The sequence below is a fragment of the Pygocentrus nattereri genome, chromosome 28, assembly GCF_015220715.1.
Source record: "Pygocentrus nattereri isolate fPygNat1 chromosome 28, fPygNat1.pri, whole genome shotgun sequence".
Classification (NCBI taxonomy): Eukaryota; Metazoa; Chordata; class Actinopteri; order Characiformes; family Serrasalmidae; genus Pygocentrus; species Pygocentrus nattereri.
The window spans coordinates 2,649,122-2,672,889 of NC_051238.1; the positions used below are offsets into that span (position 1 = coordinate 2,649,122).

At 43.2% G+C, this 23,768-nt stretch overlaps 1 protein-coding gene across 2 annotated transcripts in view; it reads right to left on the reverse strand.

Moving 5' to 3' along the window:
• Nucleotides 1–23,768, reverse strand: part of qsox1 (quiescin Q6 sulfhydryl oxidase 1) — a 63,147-nt gene that overhangs the window by 25,933 nt on the left and 13,446 nt on the right. For both annotated transcript variants that reach the window (XM_017685101.2, XM_017685100.2), the window contains exons 4-10: nt 23,616–23,718; nt 19,543–19,633; nt 18,467–18,612; nt 14,781–14,915; nt 12,669–12,798; nt 2,047–2,169; nt 1–83 (exon numbers count right to left, since the gene is read on the reverse strand). The exon at nt 1–83 is cut by the window's left edge and continues 56 nt beyond it. In XM_017685101.2, the coding sequence (XP_017540590.1) occupies nt 1–83; nt 2,047–2,169; nt 12,669–12,798; nt 14,781–14,915; nt 18,467–18,612; nt 19,543–19,633; nt 23,616–23,718 (811 nt within the window). The remainder of the gene's footprint in view (nt 84–2,046; nt 2,170–12,668; nt 12,799–14,780; nt 14,916–18,466; nt 18,613–19,542; nt 19,634–23,615; nt 23,719–23,768) is intronic.

The following is a 23,768-nucleotide window of genomic DNA, read 5'->3' on the forward strand; positions in this document are numbered from 1 at the left end:
GCGCAGGGATAGCCACGAAACTGCGGCCGAGACCCCTGACAACCAACCCACCTCACACCTGCAGGGAGGACCCCCTCACCGCTCTAAAACACACAGACACACACATCTGAAAAGACCACACTGTCACAGGCCACTAGAGTCGATCAACCTGCTTTTCAATCAATGCTTAAATGAAGTGAACTTGGATCACTTAAATGCAGTCCAGATTAAAGGGGACAGGACCCCACCTGTAAATCGCTCACATGGTCCGGGAGAGAGAAACTACCCACCATCATCAGCACGGCTTTGTTTCTCTGCAATGTTTAAATACGCTCACGTCTTTCAGCGCTCCCCTCTAATTAAGTTAGTCACTGTAGGCACTACAGTCCGCAGGGAGCAGCGCAGGAACCGGCAGCTGATTGGCTGGAGCTGGACTGTGTATTGGAAGCATCAGTCCGTTTCCTGACTGGACTTCATCATGCATCCCCACTCAGCCATTGATTCATTGATTGGCTGACTAAAAGCTAATGATCTCCGTAAGTGACCACTCCATTCAGAGTGTGTGTGTGTGTGTGTGTGTGTGTGTGTGTGTGTGTGTGTGTGTGTGTGTGTGTGTGTGTGTGTGTGTGTGTGTGTGTGTGTTGTTCGATTGCATCATATAGAAGGTAAACCGTCTCAGCAGATCTGACTGTGATTTTAGAAAACCGCGCTCAAAATGACACAGCAGAGCTTTTCAAGACTCCTGTCGGCTCCAGCCACTCTTACGCGTTTAAACACTGCAGCGTGACAGAGTTGCAGACGCAGTGTTTAAGCACTGAATTACAAATCAGAGTACCACACTTTAAAAACTGCTAGACTGGATTAAAAACCCAAACAGAAGCGCTTTAACATACAACCTACAACAGAACGCAAGCGCTGACGGAAAATCGGAACAGTGCTATTGGTATTGGAGGTATTAGGACACTGGTTGAGTATTGATCTAGAGCTGTTCAGAGAGTATTGTGATAGAGCTGTTGAGCAAGTATCGGGGCACTGGTTTAGTACTGGAATAGAGCTGTTGGGATGTACTGGGATGGAGCCACTACATGAGTCATGATACTGCCCTATAGCTGCTGGTTGTGCATTGGGATAAATTGTAGGATGAGTACTTGTATAGAGTTTCTGGATGAGTATTGGAACCTGTTGGGTGACTACAGGGACAAAGATGTTGGGTGAGTACAGGGATAGAGCTGCTGGGTGTGTATTGGAATAGAGCTGTTGAGTGAGTCTTGGAATAGAGCTGCTGGGTGTGTATTGGAATAGAGCTCTTGAGTAAGTATTGGAATAGAGCTGCTGGGTGTGTATTGGAATAGAGCTGTTGAGTGAGTCTTGGAATAGAGCTGCTGGGTGAGTATTGGAATAGAGCTCTTGAGTAAGTATTGGAATAGAGCTGCTGGGTGTGTATTGGAATAGAGCTGTTGAGTGAGTCTTGGAATAAAGCTGCTGGGTGAGTACTGGAATAGAGCTCTTGAGTAAGTATTGGAATAGAGCTGTTGAGCGAGTTTTGGAACAGAGTTGCTGGGCAAGTACAGGGATAGAGCTGCTGGGTGTGTATTGGAATAGAGCTGCTGGGTGTGTATTGGAACAGAGCTGCTGGGTGAATACAGGGATAGAGCTGCTGGGTGAATACAAGGAAAGAGCTGCTGGGTGAATACAGGGATAGAGCTGTTGAGTGAGAATTGAAAAAGTGCTGCTGGGTGAATATTGGAGAAGAGCTGCTGGGTGTGTATTGGAATAGAGCTGTTTAGTGAGTACAAGGATAGAGCTGTTGAACAATTACTGGAATAGAGCTGATAAAGTACTAGGATAGAGCTGTTGCTGGAGAGCAGGGACAGAGCTATTGGTTGAGTATTGGAATATAACTGTATGATGAGTTGGAAACAGATGGAACAGAGCTGTTGACTGAACACTGGGATACAGCTATGGATGAGAACTGGGATAGAACTGTTAAGAGTATTAGGATATCGGGATAGAGCTGCATGATGAGTGCAGGGATAGAGGTGTTGGTAAAGGCTGCTTTGTTCTCACCAGTACTGTGCTGTCCAGTGCTGTTCTGAAGTCACTGTAAGAGATTTGTGTTTCCTTCTGATCTTGTAGCCAGTTACCCACAGCCTTCAAAGCACCTTTCACTGCAGGCCTGCCTGGAAAATACTGACACAACACAGATCATTGATCATGATAAGTCGCCTGTCAGCTGAAGCTTTATCAGCAAACTCAACACCTTAAAACGGAGAACAAGTTTTCATCAACAGCATTTAAAACAAACACTGAGCAGTTTGCGGAGATTAAAAACGGAAACAAAACCTTGTATCTCCAAAACGGCAACTTTTCAAGAGAAGGAAAAAGCCATTTGCTCCAGTCATCATGAAAAGTTTAACACACTGCAAAAATATTTTCTAATTATATAGATATGCACTACAGTTCAAAAAAGTTTGGACACAAACCTGTGAAGCTGCTCAGGACGAGCAGATAACACCTTTACGCATTTATATGCAGCTAATTTGGTCTTATGTCAGTCACATGGTGGCAAAGATGCTCAGATATAAGGAGAAATTCACTAATATTCATATTATTGTGTAATATTCAATAATATTCAATAAATATTTCACAACACAAAGGATGCCGGCGTGTTGAAATGATGTAGAAAATTAAAATTCAACAAAAAGAGAGATACATGCTTTTCTTTGGACATACATATATATATGTATAAATATATACATAATAATAAATAATGTGTATATAAGTAATTACACTTTTAAACAAATTTGATATAAATACTCTTTGCCAAAAGGTATTTTCAATTATTTATATTAATATAGACATTTATATTATATTACTATGGTTTATATTTATAACATGTACTTTGCACAATGCAAGGTTTACAGGTATGACTGTGTGTGTGTGTGTGTGTGTGTGTGTGTGTGTGTGTGTGTGTGTGTGTGTGTGTGTGTGTGTGTGTGTGTGTGAGACAGTAGGAATATGTTATTTTATTTACTATATGTAAATGATTGTCAGATACTGTGCTGTGAGCTCCTGTAACCAAACCCACATGCCTTGTACGTGTAAGCAAACCTGGTCAATAAAGCTCGATTCTGATTATTACAGTTTTGATCTATTGTCAATATTACAAGAATTCTGTGAACCGGAAGTTATTAAATGCTAAGTAATATATGGTTATTGTCGGCTTACATTCATTTATCTGCCTTAAGATTTTGATGCCCAATTCTGAAATATGATGAATTCTGGATATGTAATTTTACTATAGGTTCTATAGTATATAGTCTGTAGTATATAGTGCCTATAGATATAGTCATGTAAGAATCTACAGCTCTGTCCATGCACCTTTATTTGTACCTAAAATCATTTTATACATTTATTAGCAATTAAATTGGTTTTATGTTGTAAAATAATTATTCCACACACACACACACACACACACAATTCATATATATACACACACACACACACACACACACACACACACACACACACACACACACACACTCACCAGCCACTTCATAAGGTACACCAACAAGGCATTATCATGCACACAACTGACCGCTCACTGGATATTTCCTCTTTTTCGGACCGTTCTCTGTAAACCCTAGAGATGGCTGTGCATGAAAATCCCAGCAGATCAGCAGTTTCTGAAATACTCAGATGCGCACATATATTATATATCAGTCTTAAAGGAAAAAATCACAAACAGCCTGCTTAACTCTATGGGGGTAACGTGACTTCAGAAAATGGTCGAATTGTTGAATGATGAGTTTCCAGTACATGAAACTACAACTGTAACACATGTATATTAAAAGAGGAAAAAGAGAAAGGGAAAAAAGAGAGAAATGTAGAATATGGGCTCTTCAATATGGTCAGTTAATGCAAATCAACAAAGAAAACCTGACCAATTAGATTGAAAACATTTTGTCCCCAAACTTTTGAAAAGCAGTGGATGGATTCCATGATCCTAGATTAGCACCTATGCTAACGAATTTGCTTTTCCTTCCCACTTCTGTTGTACGGAGGTGGAGATGGGGTGTAGATGGGGTGGTGGGGGTGTGGAGAGGTGAGGGGGAGTATTTCCCAGAGGTGCGTTTGGTTGATTTGTGCTGCCGACTCTTTTCAATTTAGCGGCAGCCATCTGCTTCTGTTCATCAGTGCTAACAGGATCGCCATTCCAGCAGCTCACTTAAAAAGGCTCTGCAGAGATTTACTTAACCTAAACACCCCCCCCCCCGCCCCACACACCAACACCACAGGCAGTGCATTCATGGAGGCGAGAAGTCAACTGGGGCAACTGTGTCTGCGGCATTCTGGCCAATGGTCAGGTCTCTAGCTGGGGACGAAAGCTCGTCAGCGGCCTTCAGGGTGCGGCGGAGGATCAAATAGGATACGGCAGACAAAAGGCTTTGTTCAAAGCTCCATGCGCTCAAGCTCATCATGGAGCCGCGTCTCTGCGTCACACTGAAATTTAATCAAAGCACACGGCTTCGCTCAGAATGCACAACCACAAATATCAGCCCATTTCAATTATACAGCGTCTATGAACTGTTCAGTATCCACTATGAACTATTCACTAACTACTATGAACTGTTCAGTATCTACTATGAACTATTCACTAACTACTATGAACTGTTCAGTATCCACTATGAACTATTCACTAACTACTATGAACTGTTCAGTATCTACTATGAACTATTCACTAACTACTATGAACTGTTCAGTATCCACTATGAACTATTCACTAACTACTATGAACTGTTCAGTATCTACTATGAACTATTCACTAACTACTATGAACTGTTCAGTATCCACTATGAACTATTCACTAACTACTATGAACTGTTCAGTATCTACTATGAACTGTTCAGTATCTACTATGAACCATTCACTAACTATTATGAACCATTCAGTATCAGCCACAAATGATTCAGTAGTTATGAAACCTGGGATCTATTTCAGATTCTTTAACCCCCCAAAGCAGTTTGACTTAGGTATGCAGTTACCAGTCATGCTCCCTGGTGGGGTTTACAAGTTTATGTTATTACCTAAATCAGCCCCACAGCGCGACTGTGAAACTGCAGAAGTAACCCTCACACACCAAACATGTCCTGGGTCCTGAGTACATTTGAGAAAAGCCATGTTAATTAGATTTTTGCTGAACTTTCCCTTTAACCAGTCTCCTGTTTATGCTGGTGGCCACCAGCTCCCACTACCCCAACACCACCAGCCCTCCGCCACCAGTCCAACCAGACCGCCCCCTTTCTCCCTCCCACTGAACCATGACAATCCACTTCACCCCAGCAATATGTCATCCAAAATCCGATTAGTATCAGCACTTGAGAAACTGCGCTGCGTCTCTGTGGAGGGAGAATGCATCTGTCGGCCGGGCTGGAGGAGCTCCGCTTAATCTGCCCTCCGCGGCCCTCTGGGAGCAATATGCAGGTCAGCCATGTAAAAGCTGCCTAAACAGCTCCCCTGCTACCACTGGGACCCCCCCCTCACCACCGCCCCCACGCTCAGACAATAGGCTTTGTTTGTGACGGGAGTCCAGAGCCTGTTAGAGTGAAAAGCAGCAATGCAGGGGGCCAAGCACTGCGGCACTGTGAGCACTGTAAGGCTCTCTGCAGGCATCCTCAGACTAAGTTTAGGCTTCTAATACCAACTCAAATGCATTGTATGCTTATACTCTGAATATAAAATTTTAAAAAAATCTTCAAAAGAAACACCATTTGGAGAAAAAAAAAAATGCTAAAAAAAAAAAAAAAAAAAAAAAAAAAAAAAATCCAGGCAGTTCCAACAAATTCATTCTGATTAAGTCTTTAATTTATGAAAATGTGACCAATAAGCAATTTTCTTACATAGTAACTGATGTCAGTGTTTTGTATGCTGACTCCCATCAGCAAGGATGATCTGGAGCATCTACACCGCCCCCCCAGTACTGTAGAGAGATAATCGCCCTCTCTTTTGATAGTTGAACAAAAGTCCACATCTGTGTTATCAATGTTGCTCAAATGATGTGGGAGTCAGAGGTCAGTAACTGGTAACTATGAGAAATGTGCATTGTGGGTGGTCAATATTGGACACAGCTGCCCTCATAACCACTTTCAGTAACCATTCTCTGTCTAAAATATGACGGCTATGAAATGCAGCAGAGTCACGTAATGCTTGAGACTCAGCTTTGTCTGACTTCAAATGTAAGTCATTCTCTGTCTTGACTCAAAGCTGAGGCTGACGTTACGTTAAGTATCCGACTGACAGCAGCGCAGGTCAGCCAATTATTTACCATCCCAAATGAGAAATCATGCAGAATGGAAATAGAGTTGATCTCTATTATCGATCGCCCACATTCACTGGGCATGTAGTGGGGATGCTAGCAGGGGTGTGGAGTCATATGACTTTGAATCGAGTCAAATTTGTTGCCTTTAGACTCTGGAAAATCGAGAAAGACTTGGGACTCAACGTTGACTTCAACACCGGTGACTCGGACTCTGATTCGGACTTGAGCGTCATGACTCGGAAAGACTCGAGACCCAAAGTGGAGTTAGACTGCAGACGGGAGTCTATACAGTCGATTTCCTTTCATATGAATGGATTCATTTCCTGCCGTAAACTGAGTGAACAGCGGTGTCATCAGAGCCTGCCACTGCGTTTGTGCTCGGGTTATTTTATTTCAGGAAGACGAGAAGCGTTTAAAGCTCAAGTTCAGCTCCATACACTGGAAACCAGGGAAGCGTCTACAGCATCAATACGTCTCACTCAGCACTTGAACTCCAGCCTTACTGGTTAAACTCACCAGGCGAACTGACCACTTTCCTCACTGTAGTAAAACAAAAAGAACCTGACTGATTTTATCAGCTTGTGCAGGTAAAACAAGTGCAACACACACCATGAAGCTGAAGTTGACTTCTTATTCACCAGCTTTGTATTGGAATTTGCTGTTCCACCTTAGACGGTGCAGTAGTGAGGCAGTGTAACATAACTTAACAACATAACATAGCAAAACATCAAGTTGGGACTTTAGAATTAATTAGAAAATTAGAATAATTTCAGCTTCATACATTCAGCATCATTTTGGTGTCTTCTTTGCTGTAGATTTGTTCAGTTTGGTCATTTTGGTTTCTGTTGTCTAAACTCAGTTCTAGTGGTGGTTCAGTGCTGAGCTAGTTTAAAAGAGCATCTCAGAGAGGCGGAGTCTTTCAGGAGTAAGGATGAGGAGGGGTCACCACTCTGTGAAAGGCCGGATGATCAAATAGTGCAACAATTCAAGAAGAACGTCTCTCAGCGTAAAACAGCAAAGAACTTCTGCTTTTATGTACCTAATATTTCTCATTTTGACACTATTGTGAGAATACTAAATGATTATCGAAGGTATCTGTAGATAATCTTTACTTAAGGTGTTTTATCTACTCAGATCCCAGAGTGCTGGCTTATTAATAGTCCCCAGAATTCCTAAGGCTGCAGCTGGGGGAAGAGCTTTTTCTTATAAAGCCCCCAAACTCTGGAATGATCTTCCAGAAACTGTTCGGGACTCAGACACAGTCTCAATCTTTAAGACTAGGCTGAAAACTCACTTGTTCAGTTTAGCTTTTGGTAGGTAATGTTCCCCCTAGATGAAGGCAGCAGATCCAGGGGTCCATGGACACAGGGAATTATAGTAAACTGAGACGCTGGTGCTGTCGTCCCGTCACATACTGTTGGCACTGGGGATCGAACCGGCGACCTTCCAGCCACAAGGCTGGTTTCCTAACCTCCAGCCCACGACTGCCCCCATGAGCTTATTTCAGGTAACTTTAACTGACATTGGCATTTTTCTGCTTACTATGAGCATCAAGAATGTTTTTTTCACAGCGCAGGGTTTGATTACGGTACCTGGCTGAGAAAAAGTGCCTGAACAAGCCTAAAATCAGATGATTTTTAAAGGCAGGTAAGTCCCGAGACCTGTAGCCCACCAGATTATCTACCTGTTCTTTAGCTCATCTTAAACACAGTGCTTAGTTCGAGTTACAGCTGGATTCAGGCCTCGAGCTGCCCCATAATTCCTAGCTTTAGTCTCTCTGTCCTGCCGGGAGGGGGATTTCTTTTAAGAAAGCAGAACAGAGACGGTAATCCCAAAAAAACCTCTTTCTAATGCTCTCGTGCATTCAAGAGCCACACGCCTAATCCTCAAATACATGTTCAGCTCCATACAAATCCTCATCCTGCAGTTAACCGTGCTGAGCAACAGCACAGCCAAGAAAAAAACAACGTACTCGAGTATTTCTCCTCTCGGCGCTCGTCAGCCCAACCACAGGCGTTATTTATGCTGAAGAGCATGTTTACGACGAGGCCTATTTTTATAGCCATTTATTATTTGGCAGGTCGGTTCTGGACGTGTGGACCAAACAAAGTGCCCAAAACTCAGAGCTATGATTCATCAGATGTATCAGATGTTTTTATTCTGTAGGACGGCAAAATTTCAGTGGAGCCTTAACGGTCCCACAGCCTTAAGGGACCCCATGGGTATGTATTTCTATATGTATACATACAAATATGTAAGTTAACAGAATCTCCTAGATTTGTTATTAATTAATAAATTCATTAATTATATATATATATATATATATATATATATATATATATAGAGAGAGAGAGAGAGAGAGAGAGAGTGAGAGAGAACGGTCCGAAAAAGAGGAAATATCCAGTGAGCGGTCAGTTGTGTGGATGAAAATGCCTTGTTGATGTGAGAGGTCAGAGGAGAACGGGCAGACTGGTTCCAGATGATAGAAAGACAGCAGGAACTCAAATAACCAACCAGAATCTCTGAGGAACGTTTCCAACACCTTGTTGAAAGTCTGCCATGAAGAATTAAGACAGTTCTGAAGGCAAAAGGGGGTCCAGCCTTTTACTAGCAAGGTGTACCTAATAAAGTGGCCAGCGAGTGTCTATCGTGTCAATTTTACTGGAGATTTTACTGCCGTCTGGAAGTGAGAGTTTCATCACCGAGGAGACGAGTAAAAGGTTTATTACAGGCATCCCACTGATAAATAAACCTAACCCAAAAAGAGCTCATAGTGATCCGTCTTGTGCAAAAGTTTGAGCACCTCGGTCAAATTCCACGCTGTTGTTGATGTTTAAAGTGCAAGTTAACACATTTTCTACAGAGACACTTCTGCCTATTTTAATACACAATTACTGTTCATTTGCTCAATTTAACATATTGAAAAAAAATCGTTTATATCAAATAAATACATTTAAAAAATAGTGTAACTAACATAAATAAATAGCGTGGCCTGTACAAACATCTGGGCACTGCAATTTTCAGTGTTCGCTAAAAGCAGATATTGAGCCTCGTTCACCAACCATTTGTTCTTAAAACCCACAAAATTTTCACATTCAGTGTTTTCTCATGAGGGGTTTGTTCTCAGGTAAGAACAGAATCTACACCCACTCAAGAGCACGAAGGACGTAAACCTTTTCCGAGGGCCTTTATGAAGAACACATTCAAGAAGGAACTTGGGAAGATGTTGGAGAATGAGGCCCAATGATCTTTGCAGTGAAGCCACTTCCCACCAGCTTGTTCAGCTACTGTTGTCCATGACGTTTGCGGCGTTATTGATGAGGACGTGAGCGTGCAGGTCGTTTGTGGGTCGCATAATGACCACGAGCTATTAAACCTCAGGCAGGAAACTAAACAGAACTGGGCGCGGAGGCCTGCGATGTGAGCGCAGTCAGAGTGGATCTCCTTTGCGCTGCTGTCAGGATCATCTCGTTACTCCAGCACCTCCTTCACTAAGAGTCTTAATTTACGGTGCAGCACCTGCAACCGACCTAATCGGCTACAGAAGTGCTTGCTTTTACCCTTCTAGGCATTAACCACACACCTGGAGGTGCTTTAAGGGTTCTTTTGTAAAGGCAATGGTTCCATTCAGAACCATGAGTTCTATACAGATGCATTTGAATGCTTAAATGGTTCTCTGCATGGTGAAATGGTTGAAGGAGAATGTGTTTATGGTTCTATACAGAATAAAAAAAATCAAATCAGTAAACATATCCATCACATTCTGCTCCACACTGCCCCCTGCAGGCAAGCCCCCGGGGGTGGGGGTGGGTTCGCTGGGAACAGGAGTATTGACAGAACTAACTGGAGTTAAGAGGGGGCGGAGCTACAGGACTCTCCAGAGAGATGGAAATAAAGGCAGAGATCAGAGACGCAGCACTGAACTCAGACACAGTCAATAACAGCCAAGAGGAAGAGGTCATTACCTCAGAGAGAGAGAGACAGAGAGAGTGAGAGAGAGAGAGAGAGAGAGAGAGAGAGAGAGAGAGAGAGAGACAGAGAGAGAGAGACAGAGAGAGAGAGAGAGAGAGAGAGACACACAGAGAGAGAGACAGAGAGAGAGAGAGAGACAGAGACAGAGAGACAGAGAGAGAGAGAGAGACAGAGACAGAGAGAGAGAGAGACAGAGAGAGAGAGAGACAGAGAGACAGAGAGACAGAGAGAGAGAGAGAGACAGAGAGAGACAGAGAGAGAGAGAGAGAGAGACAGAGAGACAGAGAGACAGAGAGAGAGAGAGAGAGACAGAGAGACAGAGAGAGAGAGAGACAGAGAGAGAGAGAGAGAGAGAGAGAGAGACAGAGAGAGAGAGAGAGAGAGAGAGAGAGAGAGAGAGACAGAGAGAGAGAGAGAGAGAGAGAGAGAGAGAGAGAGAGAGAGAGACAGAGAGAGAGACAGAGAGAGAGAGACAGAGAGACAGAGAGAGAGAGAGAGAGAGAGAGAGAGAGACACAGAGAGAGAGAGAGACAGAGAGAGAGAGAGAGAGAGAGAGAGAGAGAGAGAGAGAGAGACAGAGAGAGAGAGAGAGAGAGAGAGAGAGAGAGAGAGAGACAGAGAGAGAGAGAGAGAGAGAGAGAGAGAGAGAGAGAGAGAGAGAGAGAGAGAGAGAGAGAGAGAGGGAGAGAGAGACAGAGAGACAGAGAGAGAGAGAGAGAGAGAGAGACACAGAGAGAGAGAGAGACAGAGAGAGAGAGAGAGAGAGAGAGAGAGAGAGAGAGAGAGAGACAGAGAGAGAGAGAGAGAGAGAGAGAGAGAGAGAGAGAGAGACAGAGAGAGAGACAGAGAGAGAGAGAGAGAGAGAGAGGGGGGGGGGGGTATTTTATATATATACACATTAATGTTCAAAAGTTTGAATTCCCATAATATTTGCTTCAGGGTAGAAGGAGTTTATGATCTTTTCTTCAATATTTCAAGTCTTAGCAAAACCAAGAATTTATTAAATGAACACTAATTATCCATTTACTGTAATGTCTTGATGAATTATGCACCTTGGGATTGGATCAACACCAATTACGAGGCTTTATTACAACTTCATTTTGATGTTGTGCAGATTCTTCCAGTCATTCCAGAATCTTCAACCCTTTTTCCTTCTGCACACGTCTAACATTCCTACATTTTTATTCACAGCTTTGCACTGATGATCTGAAAGCTATGAAGTCGTGTGGAATCATCAAAATTGGTTTTATATATTAATGGAAACAGTAATTCCAGAATGATGATAACTATATTGTTTATAGTCCATCCGTCATGTACGCAGGTGAAATCACTATGTATTGTCCCTAATTTTAAGGGCAGTATTTCAGATTACTGACTCTTACACCCCCTTGTGGTCAGACCGATGTACTGCACCTGGGATCAGCGCCAGCCACCAAAACTGACACCGATAGATTTGATGCTGATTCCTGAACAGTATTTGATTAAAGATATTCTGTTAGATATTCTGAGTGGTATTCTGTAGTATTCTGTCTGAATAGAGACTGATATTCACAAACACTAAATCATATTTTTGTTATTATTGCAAAATGATTTCTGCCATCCTACCAACTAGTAATACAAGGAACAGGATTACTACTAGCCTGTACAAATCCCCATCATAGGGAACTTAAGGAATTTGATATATTTGTTTATTTATTTATGTCTTTCTAGAAAATAAATACAAATACATGACTTTAAATTGGTTGGTGTGGTGTAGTGGGTAACACCTCTGCCTTCCACGCTGTAGACTGGGGTTCAATCCCCACCTAGGACCCAACACTATACCAATAAGAGACCTTGGGCAAGACTCCTAACGCCACCTTCACCTTCCTGTGTTTTGGTCAAAGTAGGTTTGTGTTTATCTTGCACAATAGCGAATAATCTGAGCATCTACACTGGGTTTAACAGTGAAAGTTAACAGCTGTTGTAAAGCGAGTTTACTGCGTCTGTGTGCGCGAGGTTCTGTGAAGCTGAAACAGTCAGAAAGCCTGTCTAAGATAAAGCTGCTTCGTTCACATCAGGTACTTCTTGCTGTCCAACTAAGAGTCAAAACAAATGAGAATGTTCACATCACAAAATAAAAACATGCCTTTATCTTTAGGCTTTTTCCTAATCGTCCTCTCTCTTTCTTTTTCAGGTCCAGAGGTTCTTTTTTGAGACATGATTGACCCGTAGCCATTTCACCCGCACTCGAGCGTCTGAGACAACGTGATGGTGCAGTAGGTGTCAGGGGGCACATGGTGGCCGCAGAGCCCTACGCTCTTATGTCGCTCATTAGGTAGAGCCAACACTGACAAAGGCCGATATCACGATAATTATTAATAAACGATATATACTGTGCAGCCCTGCAGTAACTCACCTTGGTCAGCACAGAGACATAGTGCCGAAGCGCAGTCAGAGCGTCTCCGCTGATGGTGCTGTGAGCCGAGAGCTCCACACGGAGAGAATAATGCAGCGCAGACTCCAGATCAGACATATAAACACGAGTCCTGCGCAGAGGAAACAAACAGCAGCTCGCTGAGAGCATCACTTTACTGTAGCTGTAGCAAAACCACAACATGACAAGACATTTCGCCTAAAGAGCGGATAATATGACTGGAATGGACTTTTAGTCCATTCATTATGAAATTTTCAAATTATGTCAAAAGCTGAAAAATGACAAAAATAGAGAAAGTTTTCTTCTTACAATAGCTCTCTCTCTCACGTACACACACACACACACACACACACACACACACATTGCCAAAAGTATTCAGTCACCCATCCAAATCATTGAACTCAGGTGTTCCAGTCACTTCCATGGCCACAGGTGTATAAAGCCGAGCCCCTAGGCCTGCAGACTGCTTCTACAGACATTAGTGAAAGAATGGGTCGCTCTCAGGAGCTCAGAGAATTCCAGCGTGGTACCGTGATCGGACGCTACCTGGGCAGCAAGTCCAGTCGTGAAATTTCCTCACTACTAAATATTCCACAGTCCACTGTCAGTGGGATTATAACAAAGTGGAAGTGATTGGGAACGACAGCAGCTCAGCCATGAAGTGGTCGGCCACGTAAAATGACAGAGGATGCTGAGGGTCATAGTGCGCAGAGGTCACCAACTTTCTGCAGAGTCAATCACTACAGACCTCCGAACTTCATGTGGCCTTCAGATCAGCTCAAGAACAGCGTAGAGAGCTTCATGGAATGGGTTTCCATGGCCGAGCAGCTGCATCCAAGCCTTACATCACCAAGCGCAATGCAAAGCGTGGAATGCAGTGGTGTAAAGTGCCGCCACTGGACTCTAGAGCAGTGGAGACGTGTTTTCTGGAGTGACCAATCACGCTTCTCCGTCTGGCAATCCGATGCAAGAGTCTGGGTTTGGCGGTTGCCAAGAGACGGTACTTGTCTGACTGCATTGTGCCGAGTGTAAAGTTTGGTGGAGGGGGGATCATGGTGTGGGGCTGTTTTTCAGGAGTTGGGCTCGGCCCCTTAGTTCCAGTGAAAGGAACCCTTAAAGCTTGAGCACCAAGAGATTTTGGACAATTTCACGCTCCAACTTTGTGGGAACCGTTTGGGGACGGCCCCTTCCTGCTCCAACACGACTGCACACCAGTGCAAAAAGCAGGTCCATAAAGACGTGGATGAGCCAGTTTGGTGTGGAAGAACTTGACTGGCCTGCACAGAGTCCTGACCTCAACCCCATAGAACACCTTTGGGATGAATTAGAGTGGAGACTGTGAGCCAGGCCTTCTCGTCCAACATCAGTGTCTGACCTCACAAATGCGCTTCTGGAAGAACGGTCAGAAATTCCCATAAACACTCCTAACCCTTGTGGAAAGCCTTCCTAGAAGAGCTGAAGCTGTTATAGCTGCAAAGGGTGGGCCGAGATCATATTAAACCCTATGGATTAAGAACGGGATGTCACTCAAGTTCATATGCATGTGAAGCCAGACGAGCGAATACTTTTGGCAGTATAGTGTGCAAATACATACATTCACACAAAAAGGTTGTCACATGAAATCTTACATTTATCTGATACGTCTAATATTTCTCATTTTTAGATTGTTGTGAGCTTATAAAATTATGTAACATTTCTACACCTTTATTTCTTGTTTTAAGTAATTTTATCAAGTACATAATTATCTAACTATACTGACAGATCATTTTACCTGGTAAAACTATGTAAAACAAGTAAACAAATGCCTAGAAACTAGTTAATCTTTTAATAAACTGACCATCTCAAGACAGAAAATATTAGACATATTGACTGATGTAAGATCATTTTACTTGTGAAGAGTGCTTTTTGCAGTGCTCTATTTTGGTTCTGCCTCAGTTCAGTCCAGTTCTATCCTGTGTCTACCGAGTTCTGGGTAATTCTGTCTCAGTTCTGCATGACCTTGGCCCGTTTTTTTTTCCTGGATCTACCCGTTTCTGCCACAGTTCTTTCCTGGCTTTAACTCCTGTTCTGACCCGGTTCTTCCCTGCCCCTCACCTGTTGAACTCCCTCCATGGCTCCTCAGTCTGGTTCCTCTGCAGGTCATTGATGGCTGGGTAAGGTCTTCCTGCCCGCACTACACTCGGCAGCCTCTGGAGGGCGTAAGAGTAAAAGGCACGAGCCTCACTGAGCCTACAGAGAGAAAGTGAGAGATGCCATAAGACAACGTACATTTCGTTATTATAAACACAGTCTTGTGACTCCACTGTGTAGGTACAGACTGTAGTCCACTCATCACTGGTCAGTTTCTGACCACAGGGCCAGTGTTGTCCAGCGATGATTTGGATGCTGCATCGTTCTCATCACAGCAGTGGTGTGTGTGGTGCTGATATGCGTCCATCAGACACAGCGGTGCTGCTGAGGCTTTTACACATCAGTATCGCTGCAGGCTGAGAGTGAAACGCCACCCAAAAAACATTCAATGGACAAGAGCGGCTCTGCTGTCAGAAACTGCCCACTGATGGACTCTAGAGGACGGCCAGAATAAACAGTGTAAAGCAGCAAGGTATACAAGGGAGGAGTTTCTGATAAAGTGGAAGAGGACGCCTGAATAATTCATAGTAAATATTGAATAATTCATAGTATATACTAAATAATTTGTAGTAGATGCTGAATAATTCATAGTACATAATTCACAGTAAATACTGAATAATTCATAATAGATACTGAATAATTAATAGTATATACTAAATAATTCATAGATACTGAATAATTCATAGTATATACTAAATAATTCATAGTAGATACTGAATAATTCATAGTATATACTAAATTTGTAGTAGATGCTGAATAATTCATAGTACATAATTCACAGTAGATACTGAATAATTCATAGTAGATACTAAATAATTCATAGTAGATACTGAATAATTCATAGTATATACTAAATTTGTAGTAGATGCTGAATAATTCATAGTACATAATTCACAGTAGATACTGAATAATTCATAGTATATATATTGAATAATCCATAGAATATACTAAATCATTTGTAGCAGATGCTGAATCATTCATAGTAGTTCTTTGGGGGGTCAGTTCATTGTTTTGAGAAAACCAGCAGCTTCTTTGTTTGATGTGTCCGTCTCCTTTTCTCAGTGAGGTTCTTCTTGATCAGCTACACGTCCTTTCAGACCCACAGCGCTGAGTGGTCTTCTCACAGTGGAAGGATGGACAGAAACACCTGTGGATGTTTTCAGATCTGAAGCAGCTTGATCTTCTCCTCTCTCTCAGAGATCAAAGCTTTCAGTGCTGTTTATCTGATGAGGGCAGTTTTGGGGGTTGACCAGCTCTTCCAGGTGGTTGTTAGGAGACATTTTCTCTGTAGCTTTTAATCAGTTTTGGAAACTCCCGTTTTTTCCCCACTTATTTCCTTTGACTCCATTTCAACCTGGAGCCACAGTGTTTTGTGTGTCGACCGAGATCAATCACGCATTCCGCTTTGCTGGCGGCCATCTGTTGCTGTGCGGCTCTGGGAGGTGAAACACTATTGTTCCCCCCCACCAGATTAAAACACATACACACAGTGTATGCCGTGCACCAACGAAGGGAGCAATAAATAATGACCCATAAATCATTTCCTTCCCGCATTTGTCATCTAAAAACTTCGCCTGCATGCCAAGTCTGACGCCAACCCGCACAACAAAGCAAAAACTCTCCAGTTTATGCAGGGCTACAAATCATCACGGTGACATATGGACCCCAAATAACAGCACAAATCGCAGTTCTGATTTATTAACAGGTGTTCAAAGAGAGTTGGTGTATAAACAATATGTCCAGAAGTATGTGGACACTCGGACCATCACACCTTTATGAGCTTCTCGCATGTTCCACTACAAATCCATAGGCAATAATATGGAGTTGGTCTGTTTTTGCAGCTCTAACAGCTTCCACTCTTCTGGGAGTCTTTCTACAAGATGTTGGAGAGTGTCTGTGGGAATTTGTGCCTGTGAGGTCAGACACTGATGCTGGACAAGAGGGCCTGGCTCACAATCAGCATACCAGCTCATCCCAAAGGTGTTCAATGGGCTCAGGACTTCCTCCACACCAAACTCATCAATCCACATCTTTATGGAGCTGCTTTGTGCACTTTGGGCTCAGCCATGCTTGAACAGGAAAGGCTCTTCCCCAAATTGCTGACACAAAGTTTGAAGCAGATAATTGTATAAAATGTTTTTGTGCTGTAGCATTAAAATCACCCTTCACTGGAACTGAGAGGCCCAAACCCTGAAAAACAGATCCAGCTCCTTATCCCTCCTCCACCAAACGTTACTGTTGGTACTGTGTATTCCGGTAGGCATTGTTCTCCTGGCATCCACCAAATTCAGATTCATCCATCAGACTGCCAGATAGTTTAACACACTGTTACAACCAAGACCCCCAAACTACACAACCAGAGAACTCTTCATTCATTTAAAATCCCTCCATATATATTCACACTGTTCATTTTGGGAACTTTGCACAGATCCATCAGCACAGCACTGCAAATGTTCATGTAAATGAAACATATTTCGATTGTATTGTGTTGATATTTGCTGATATAGTTTGAGGACCAAACTAAATTTGTCATCCTCCTTTCACTAATCACACTACCCCATTTCCAAAAAAGTTGGGACGCTGTGCTGAATGTAAATAAAAAGGACGCAATGATCTGCAAATCATGTAAACCATCATTTTAAAGCAAAACACTACAAAGACAACATATCAAATGTTGAAACTGAGAAATGTTATTTTGTTTTTTTAATATTTGCTCATTTTGAATTTGATGCCAACAACATGTTCTAAAAAAGTTGGGACGGGGGCCTTTTTACCACTTTGTGTCATCACCTCTTCTTTTAACAGCACCCTTTAAGCGTTTGGGAACTGAGGAGACGCTGCTGTAGTTCTGAAAGTGAAATGTTTTCTGTTCTTGTTTGATACAGGATTTCAGCTGCTCGTCAGTTCAGAGGCTCATTTATTTTATTTTTCACTTCGTAATGCGTCAGATGTTCTCAGTGGTGACCGGTCTGGATTGCAGGCAGGTCAGTTTAGCACAAAGACTCTTCTAATATGAAGCAATGCTGCTGTAATACATGCAGAATGTGGTTTTACATTGTCTTGCTGAAATAACCAAGGCCTTCCCTGAAAACGACGTCGTCTGGATGGCAGACCCCTGTCCCAACTTTTTTGGAAGGTGCTGTTGGCATCAAATTCAAAATGGGCATTTATTTTTTAAAAAAAACAACATCTCAGTTTCAACATTTGATATTTTGTCTTTGTACTATTCTCTATTAAATATTGGGTTTAAATGATTTGCACATCATCGCATTTTGTTTTTTTAATTTACATTTTGCACAGCGTCCCACCTTTTTTGGAAATGGGGTGTGGAATTGTATTTATTTAAATGCACATATTTTATATATTTAGGTTGGAAAGATAAACAACACAAAAGTGCTCTGAACTAATTGTGTTTGAATCAATTGAATCGACTTTTCTAGCGACTATTACATCTAGTTTGCACTCCGGCTGCTTTCGGCTAAATTGTACACAAACAGCAGGAGCTTGAAACAAAGTTTATTTTGACTTGTAGCAGACATTCGCGCTGCTCAGACGTTTTTTAAATGTCTAAACTATGCAAGGCTGCGCCTGCTCGCCCCTCAGGATTCTCCATTCAGGAGTGAATGGAGCTGATCTGAAGCTGAACTCACACAGGGAGTCTGGAGTAGTTGGTAGGCGTGTAATACAGGTAACACGAAGGGAAGTCTGTGACTCCGAGCCGAGAGACCAGATCCTTCTCTGAACTCAGAACACGACGCACAGTGATGTTCTCGTACTGCAGCAGATCCAGGATCACCTACAAGAGCACAGACAGGTCAGCAGTCACCATCAGTCAGGAATAAACCTGATCTCTGCTCCCTGTGATGTACATCCTCTAATATTCTCACATCACAAAATATCATCCCATTAAAACGGAGTTTCTGCTACATCAGTCCACCAGATTATTATTATTTTTAATATTATTATTATTATTATTATTATTATTATTATTATTATTATTATTATTATTAGTAGTAGTAGTAGTAGTAGTAGTAGTAGTAGTAGTAGTAGTAGTAGTAGTAGTAACAGCTTTGTGTGTAAGGAGCTGGGTGGATTAACCCCTTTCTGCAGTGCTCCTAGTGGACATTCCACCAGCAGAACAGAAATCAACTCGTTGTATTTTTATTAATACAACTGGTTTCTCTGTAAAGAGCTGAACGGCTCAAAGTGGTTTCTGTGTAAAGAGCTGAACGGCTCAAAGTGGTTTCTATGTAAAGAGCTGAACGGCTCAAAGTGGTTTCTGTGTAAAGAGCTGAACGGCTCAAAGTGGTTTCTCTGTAAAGAGCTGAACGGCTCAAAGTGGTTTCTGTGTAAAGAGCTGAACGGCTCAAAGTGGTTTCTATGTAAAGAGCTGAACGGCTCAAAGTGGTTTCTGTGTAAAGAGCTGAACGGCTCAAAGTGGTTTCTATGTAAAGAGCTGAACGGCTCAAAGTGGTTTCTGTGTAAAGAGCTGAACGGCTCAAAGTGGTTTCTGTGTAAATAGCTGAACGGCTCAAACTGGTTTCTGTGTAAAGAGCTGAATGGCTCAAACTGGTTTCTGTGTAAAGAGCTGAATGGCTCAAACTGGTTTCTGTGTAAAGAGCGGAACGGCTCAAACTGGTTTCTGCGTAAAGAGCTGAACAGCTTAAACTGGTTTCTGTGTAAAGAGCTGAACGGCTCAAACTGGTTTCCGTGTAAAATGTCTCACCTCTCTGCCCACATACGAGTTGTTCTCCTCAAACACCAGCGCCAGATGTTGCACATTATTATTCTCAAAGAAGCCGTCGATCTCTGCAGCACTGCCCAACACAAACACACATACATAAGAAATAGTACAGCAGCTGCTGATCAGTCAAGATATGTTTGGTGTCTAAAGTTTGCTATTTAGCTTTGAGGCTAACGTAGCTAACAGGAAAGTTTGTACCACACCAATTAAAAAAAGTGGCACTTAGGAGAGATGTTCACAAATTTAATCATGCGAGTCTCGTCTCCTGTTTCTAGGGTGAAAGTCTGAGTTAAGTCTCTAGGTCTCTGGTCTATGTAGTTAGAGGTGAGTCGAGTCTCTAAGTCAGGGGTTTTGAGTGAGAGGTGAGCCTCTAATCTGTCAGGTTTTAGTCTGAGTCAAGTCTCTAGTCTGGGAATCGAGTCTGAGTTGCATCTCCAGTCTCTCATGTCTGAGCAGAGTCTCTAGAACGAGAGTTCAATCAAGTCTCTAGTTTCAGGAGTTCGAGTCACTGAGATGAGTCTCCAGTCACTGGGGTGCGAGTCTTAATTTAGTCTCTACCGTAAAAGTCTGAGATGAGTCTCCAGTCACTGGGGTGCGAGTCTGAGTTTAGTGTCTAGCGTAAAAGTCTGAGATGAGTCTCCAGTCACTGGGGTGCGAGTCTGAGTTTAGTCTCTAGCGTAAAAGTCTGAGATGAGTCTCCAGTCACTGGGGTGCGAGTCTGAGTTTAGTCTCTAGCGTAAAAGTCTGAGATGAGTCTCCAGTCACTGGGGTGCGAGTCTGAGTTTAGTCTCTAGTGTAAAAGTCTGAGATGAGTCTCCAGTCACTGGGGTGCGAGTCTGAGTTTAGTCTCTAGCGTAAAAGTCTGAGATGAGTCTCCAGTCACTGGGGTGCGAATCTGAGTTTAGTCTCTACCGTAAAAGTCTGAGATGAGTCTCCAGTCACTGGGGTGCGAGTCTGAGTTTAGTCTCTAGCGTAAAAGTCTGAGATGAGTCTCCAGTCACTGGGGTGCGAGTCTGAGTTTAGTCTCTAGCGTAAAAGTCTGAGATGAGTCTCCAGTCACTGGGGTGCGAGTCTGAGTTTAGTCTCTAGCGTAAAAGTCTGAGATGAGTCTCCAGTCACTGGGGTGCGAGTCTGAGTTTAGTCTCTAGCGTAAAACTCTGAGATGAGTCTCCAGTCACTGGGGTGCGAGTCTGAGTTCAGTCTCTAGCGTAAAACTCTGAGATGAGTCTCCAGTCACTGGGGTGCGAGTCTGAGTTTAGTCTCTACCGTAAAAGTCTGAGATGAGTCTCCAGTCACTGGGGTGCGAGTCTGAGTTTAGTCTCTAGCGTAAAAGTCTGAGATGAGTCTCCAGTCACTGGGGTGCGAGTCTGAGTTCAGTCTCTAGCGTAAAACTCTGAGATGAGTCTCCAGTCACTGGGGTGCGAGTCTGAGTTTAGTGTCTAGCGTAAAAGTCTGAGATGAGTCTCCAGTCACTGGGGTGCGAGTCTGAGTTTAGTCTCTAGCGTAAAAGTCTGAGATGAGTCTCCAGTCACTGGGGTGCGAATCTGAGTTTAGTCTCTAGCGTAAAAGTCTGAGATGAGTCTCCAGTCACTGGGGTGCGAGTCTGAGTTTAGTCTCTAGCGTAAAAGTCTGAGATGAGTCTCCAGTCACTGGGGTGCGAGTCTGAGTTTAGTCTCTAGTGTAAAAGTCTGAAATGAATCTCCAGTCACTGGGGTGCGAGTCTGAGTTTAGTCTCTAGCGTAAAAGTCTGAGATGAGTCTCCAGTCACTGGGGTGCGAGTCTGAGTTTAGTCTCTAGCGTAAAAGTCTGAGATGAGTCTCCAGTCACTGGGGTGCGAGTCTGAGTTTAGTCTCTAGCGTAAAAGTCTGAGATGAGTCTCCAGTCACTGGGGTGCGAGTCTGAGTTTAGTCTCTAGCGTAAAAGTCTGAGATGAGTCTCCAGTCACTGGGGTGCGAGTCTGAGTTCAGTCTCTAGCGTAAAAGTCTGAGATGAGTCTCCAGTCACTGGGGTGCGAGTCTGAGTTTAGTCTCTACCGTAAAAGTCTGAGATGAGTCTCCAGTCACTGGGGTGCGAGTCTGAGTTTAGTCTCTAGCGTAAAAGTCTGAGATGAGTCTCCAGTCACTGGGGTGCGAGTCTGAGTTTAGTCTCTAGCGTAAAACTCTGAGATGAGTCTCCAGTCACTGGGGTGCGAGTCTGAGTTTAGTCTCTAGCGTAAAAGTCTGAGATGAGTCTCCAGTCACTGGGGTGCGAGTCTGAGTTCAGTCTCTAGCGTAAAACTCTGAGATGAGTCTCCAGTCACTGGGGTGCGAGTCTGAGTTCAGTCTCTAGCGTAAAACTCTGAGATGAGTCTCCAGTCACTGGGGTGCGAGTCTGAGTTTAGTGTCTAGCGTAAAAGTCTGAGATGAGTCTCCAGTCACTGGGGTGCGAGTCTGAGTTTAGTCTCTAGTGTAAAAGTCTGAAATGAATCTCCAGTCACTGGGGTGCGAGTCTGAGTTTAGTCTCTAGCGTAAAAGTCTGAGATGAGTCTCCAGTCACTGGGGTGCGAGTCTGAGTTTAGTCTCTAGCGTAAAACTCTGAGATGAGTCTCCAGTCACTGGGGTGCGAGTCTGAATTCAGTCTCTGGTGTAAAAGTCTGAGATTAGTCTCCAGTCACTGGGGTGCGAGTTTGAGTCCATCTCTAGTGTAAAAGTCTGAGATGAGTCTCCAGTCACTGGGGTGCGAGTCTGAGTTCAGTCTCTAGTGTAAAAGTCTGAGATGAGTCTCCAGTCACTGGGGTGTGAGTCTGAATTCAGTCTCTGGTGTAAAAGTCTGAGATGAGTCTCCAGTCACTGGGGTGCGAGTCTGAATTCAGTCTCTGGTGTAAAAGTCTGAGATGAGTCTCCAGTCACTGGGGTGCGAGTCTGAATTCAGTCTCTGGTGTAAAAGTCTGAGATGAGTCTCCAGTCACTGGGGTGTGAGTAGAGTTTAGTCTCTAGCGTAAAAGTCTGAGATGCTGAGAAGCCTCAATGCTTGCTTTCCAAAGTCAAGCCAAATGTTTAAAGTCGTTTTGCCTCGTTCTCTTAAAAACCGCTGCCTTCTGTCCATCAGTCTGACGGTTTTTCTGTAGCGAAAGGCTCAGTATTTGAAGCTGCATCAAACCTGTCATCACAGCGAGACGTGACCGAACAGTACTGCAGCAATGACCAAGCATGACTAGCACAACTGACTAGCAAAGTCACTTGTGTAAGGCCGGAAATAAAGGTTATGCTTATTCATTTACAGCATAAAAGTTAGTGCTTCTACTTTAATCACTTCTCATGTTTTTTTTCCCCCTCAGACTTAAACTTTCCGATAGGGAATGTAATCGGATACAGGCATTTACACAAATGTTATTCTTCTATTTAATGGAATATTTACAGGATTACCCACCTCCTACAATCGGATAGAAATTGTATTCCGAATGGCCTCAATCGGACTAGACTATTCCCACTGAGGTGTATACTTGGACGTATTCTATTGTAATTGTGTCATTAGTTGGATCACTAACAGATTATTAGGCTGCATGTAAGTGTGGCCACTGTGGGACATAAGCTGGTTTAATCAGCCATGCATCTTCATTTAGAACTAAGGAAACTGTGCAGGGTTTGAAATGCACCTGCTTTTTAGCTGCATGACAGCATTTAATAACAAACCAATTCATATTTTTTGCACACCTTACTAGACTGCTCTTTTTTTTTATAATATAATATCAATGAGGAGTTTTCACAGGACAGTGCCCGCCTTTCTCAGCTGCAGCTGTCATGTTATCTATAATCAAGGGCAAAACTACACATCCATACAAACAGCAGCAGCATGGGCATCACATTCTGTTGACAAATAACTGGGTGACACCCACGAGGCTCCACAGTTAATGCTATTTAAGAGCTAGATTACTATATTTATGTATGTATTTATGGATGGCTGCTGAGGTTAAGGGCATGTTTAGGTGTAGGTGTAGAATTACTAGATACAGTAATACAAAAGGCAACAGAGGCCCCCGCAAGTATAGCAATAATGCATGAGTGTGTGTGTCTGACCTGGCCGGTTCCAGTGGTGGACATGCCGGGGGGCTTGGTTCCTTGTGTGACTCCAGTTTGTCAATAATGAGGCGGCGAAGGCCTCGGACATCCCGCGGAAATTCTGCACACACATTCAGAGCTGAAACATCAGCTACTGACCAGCTACCGGCC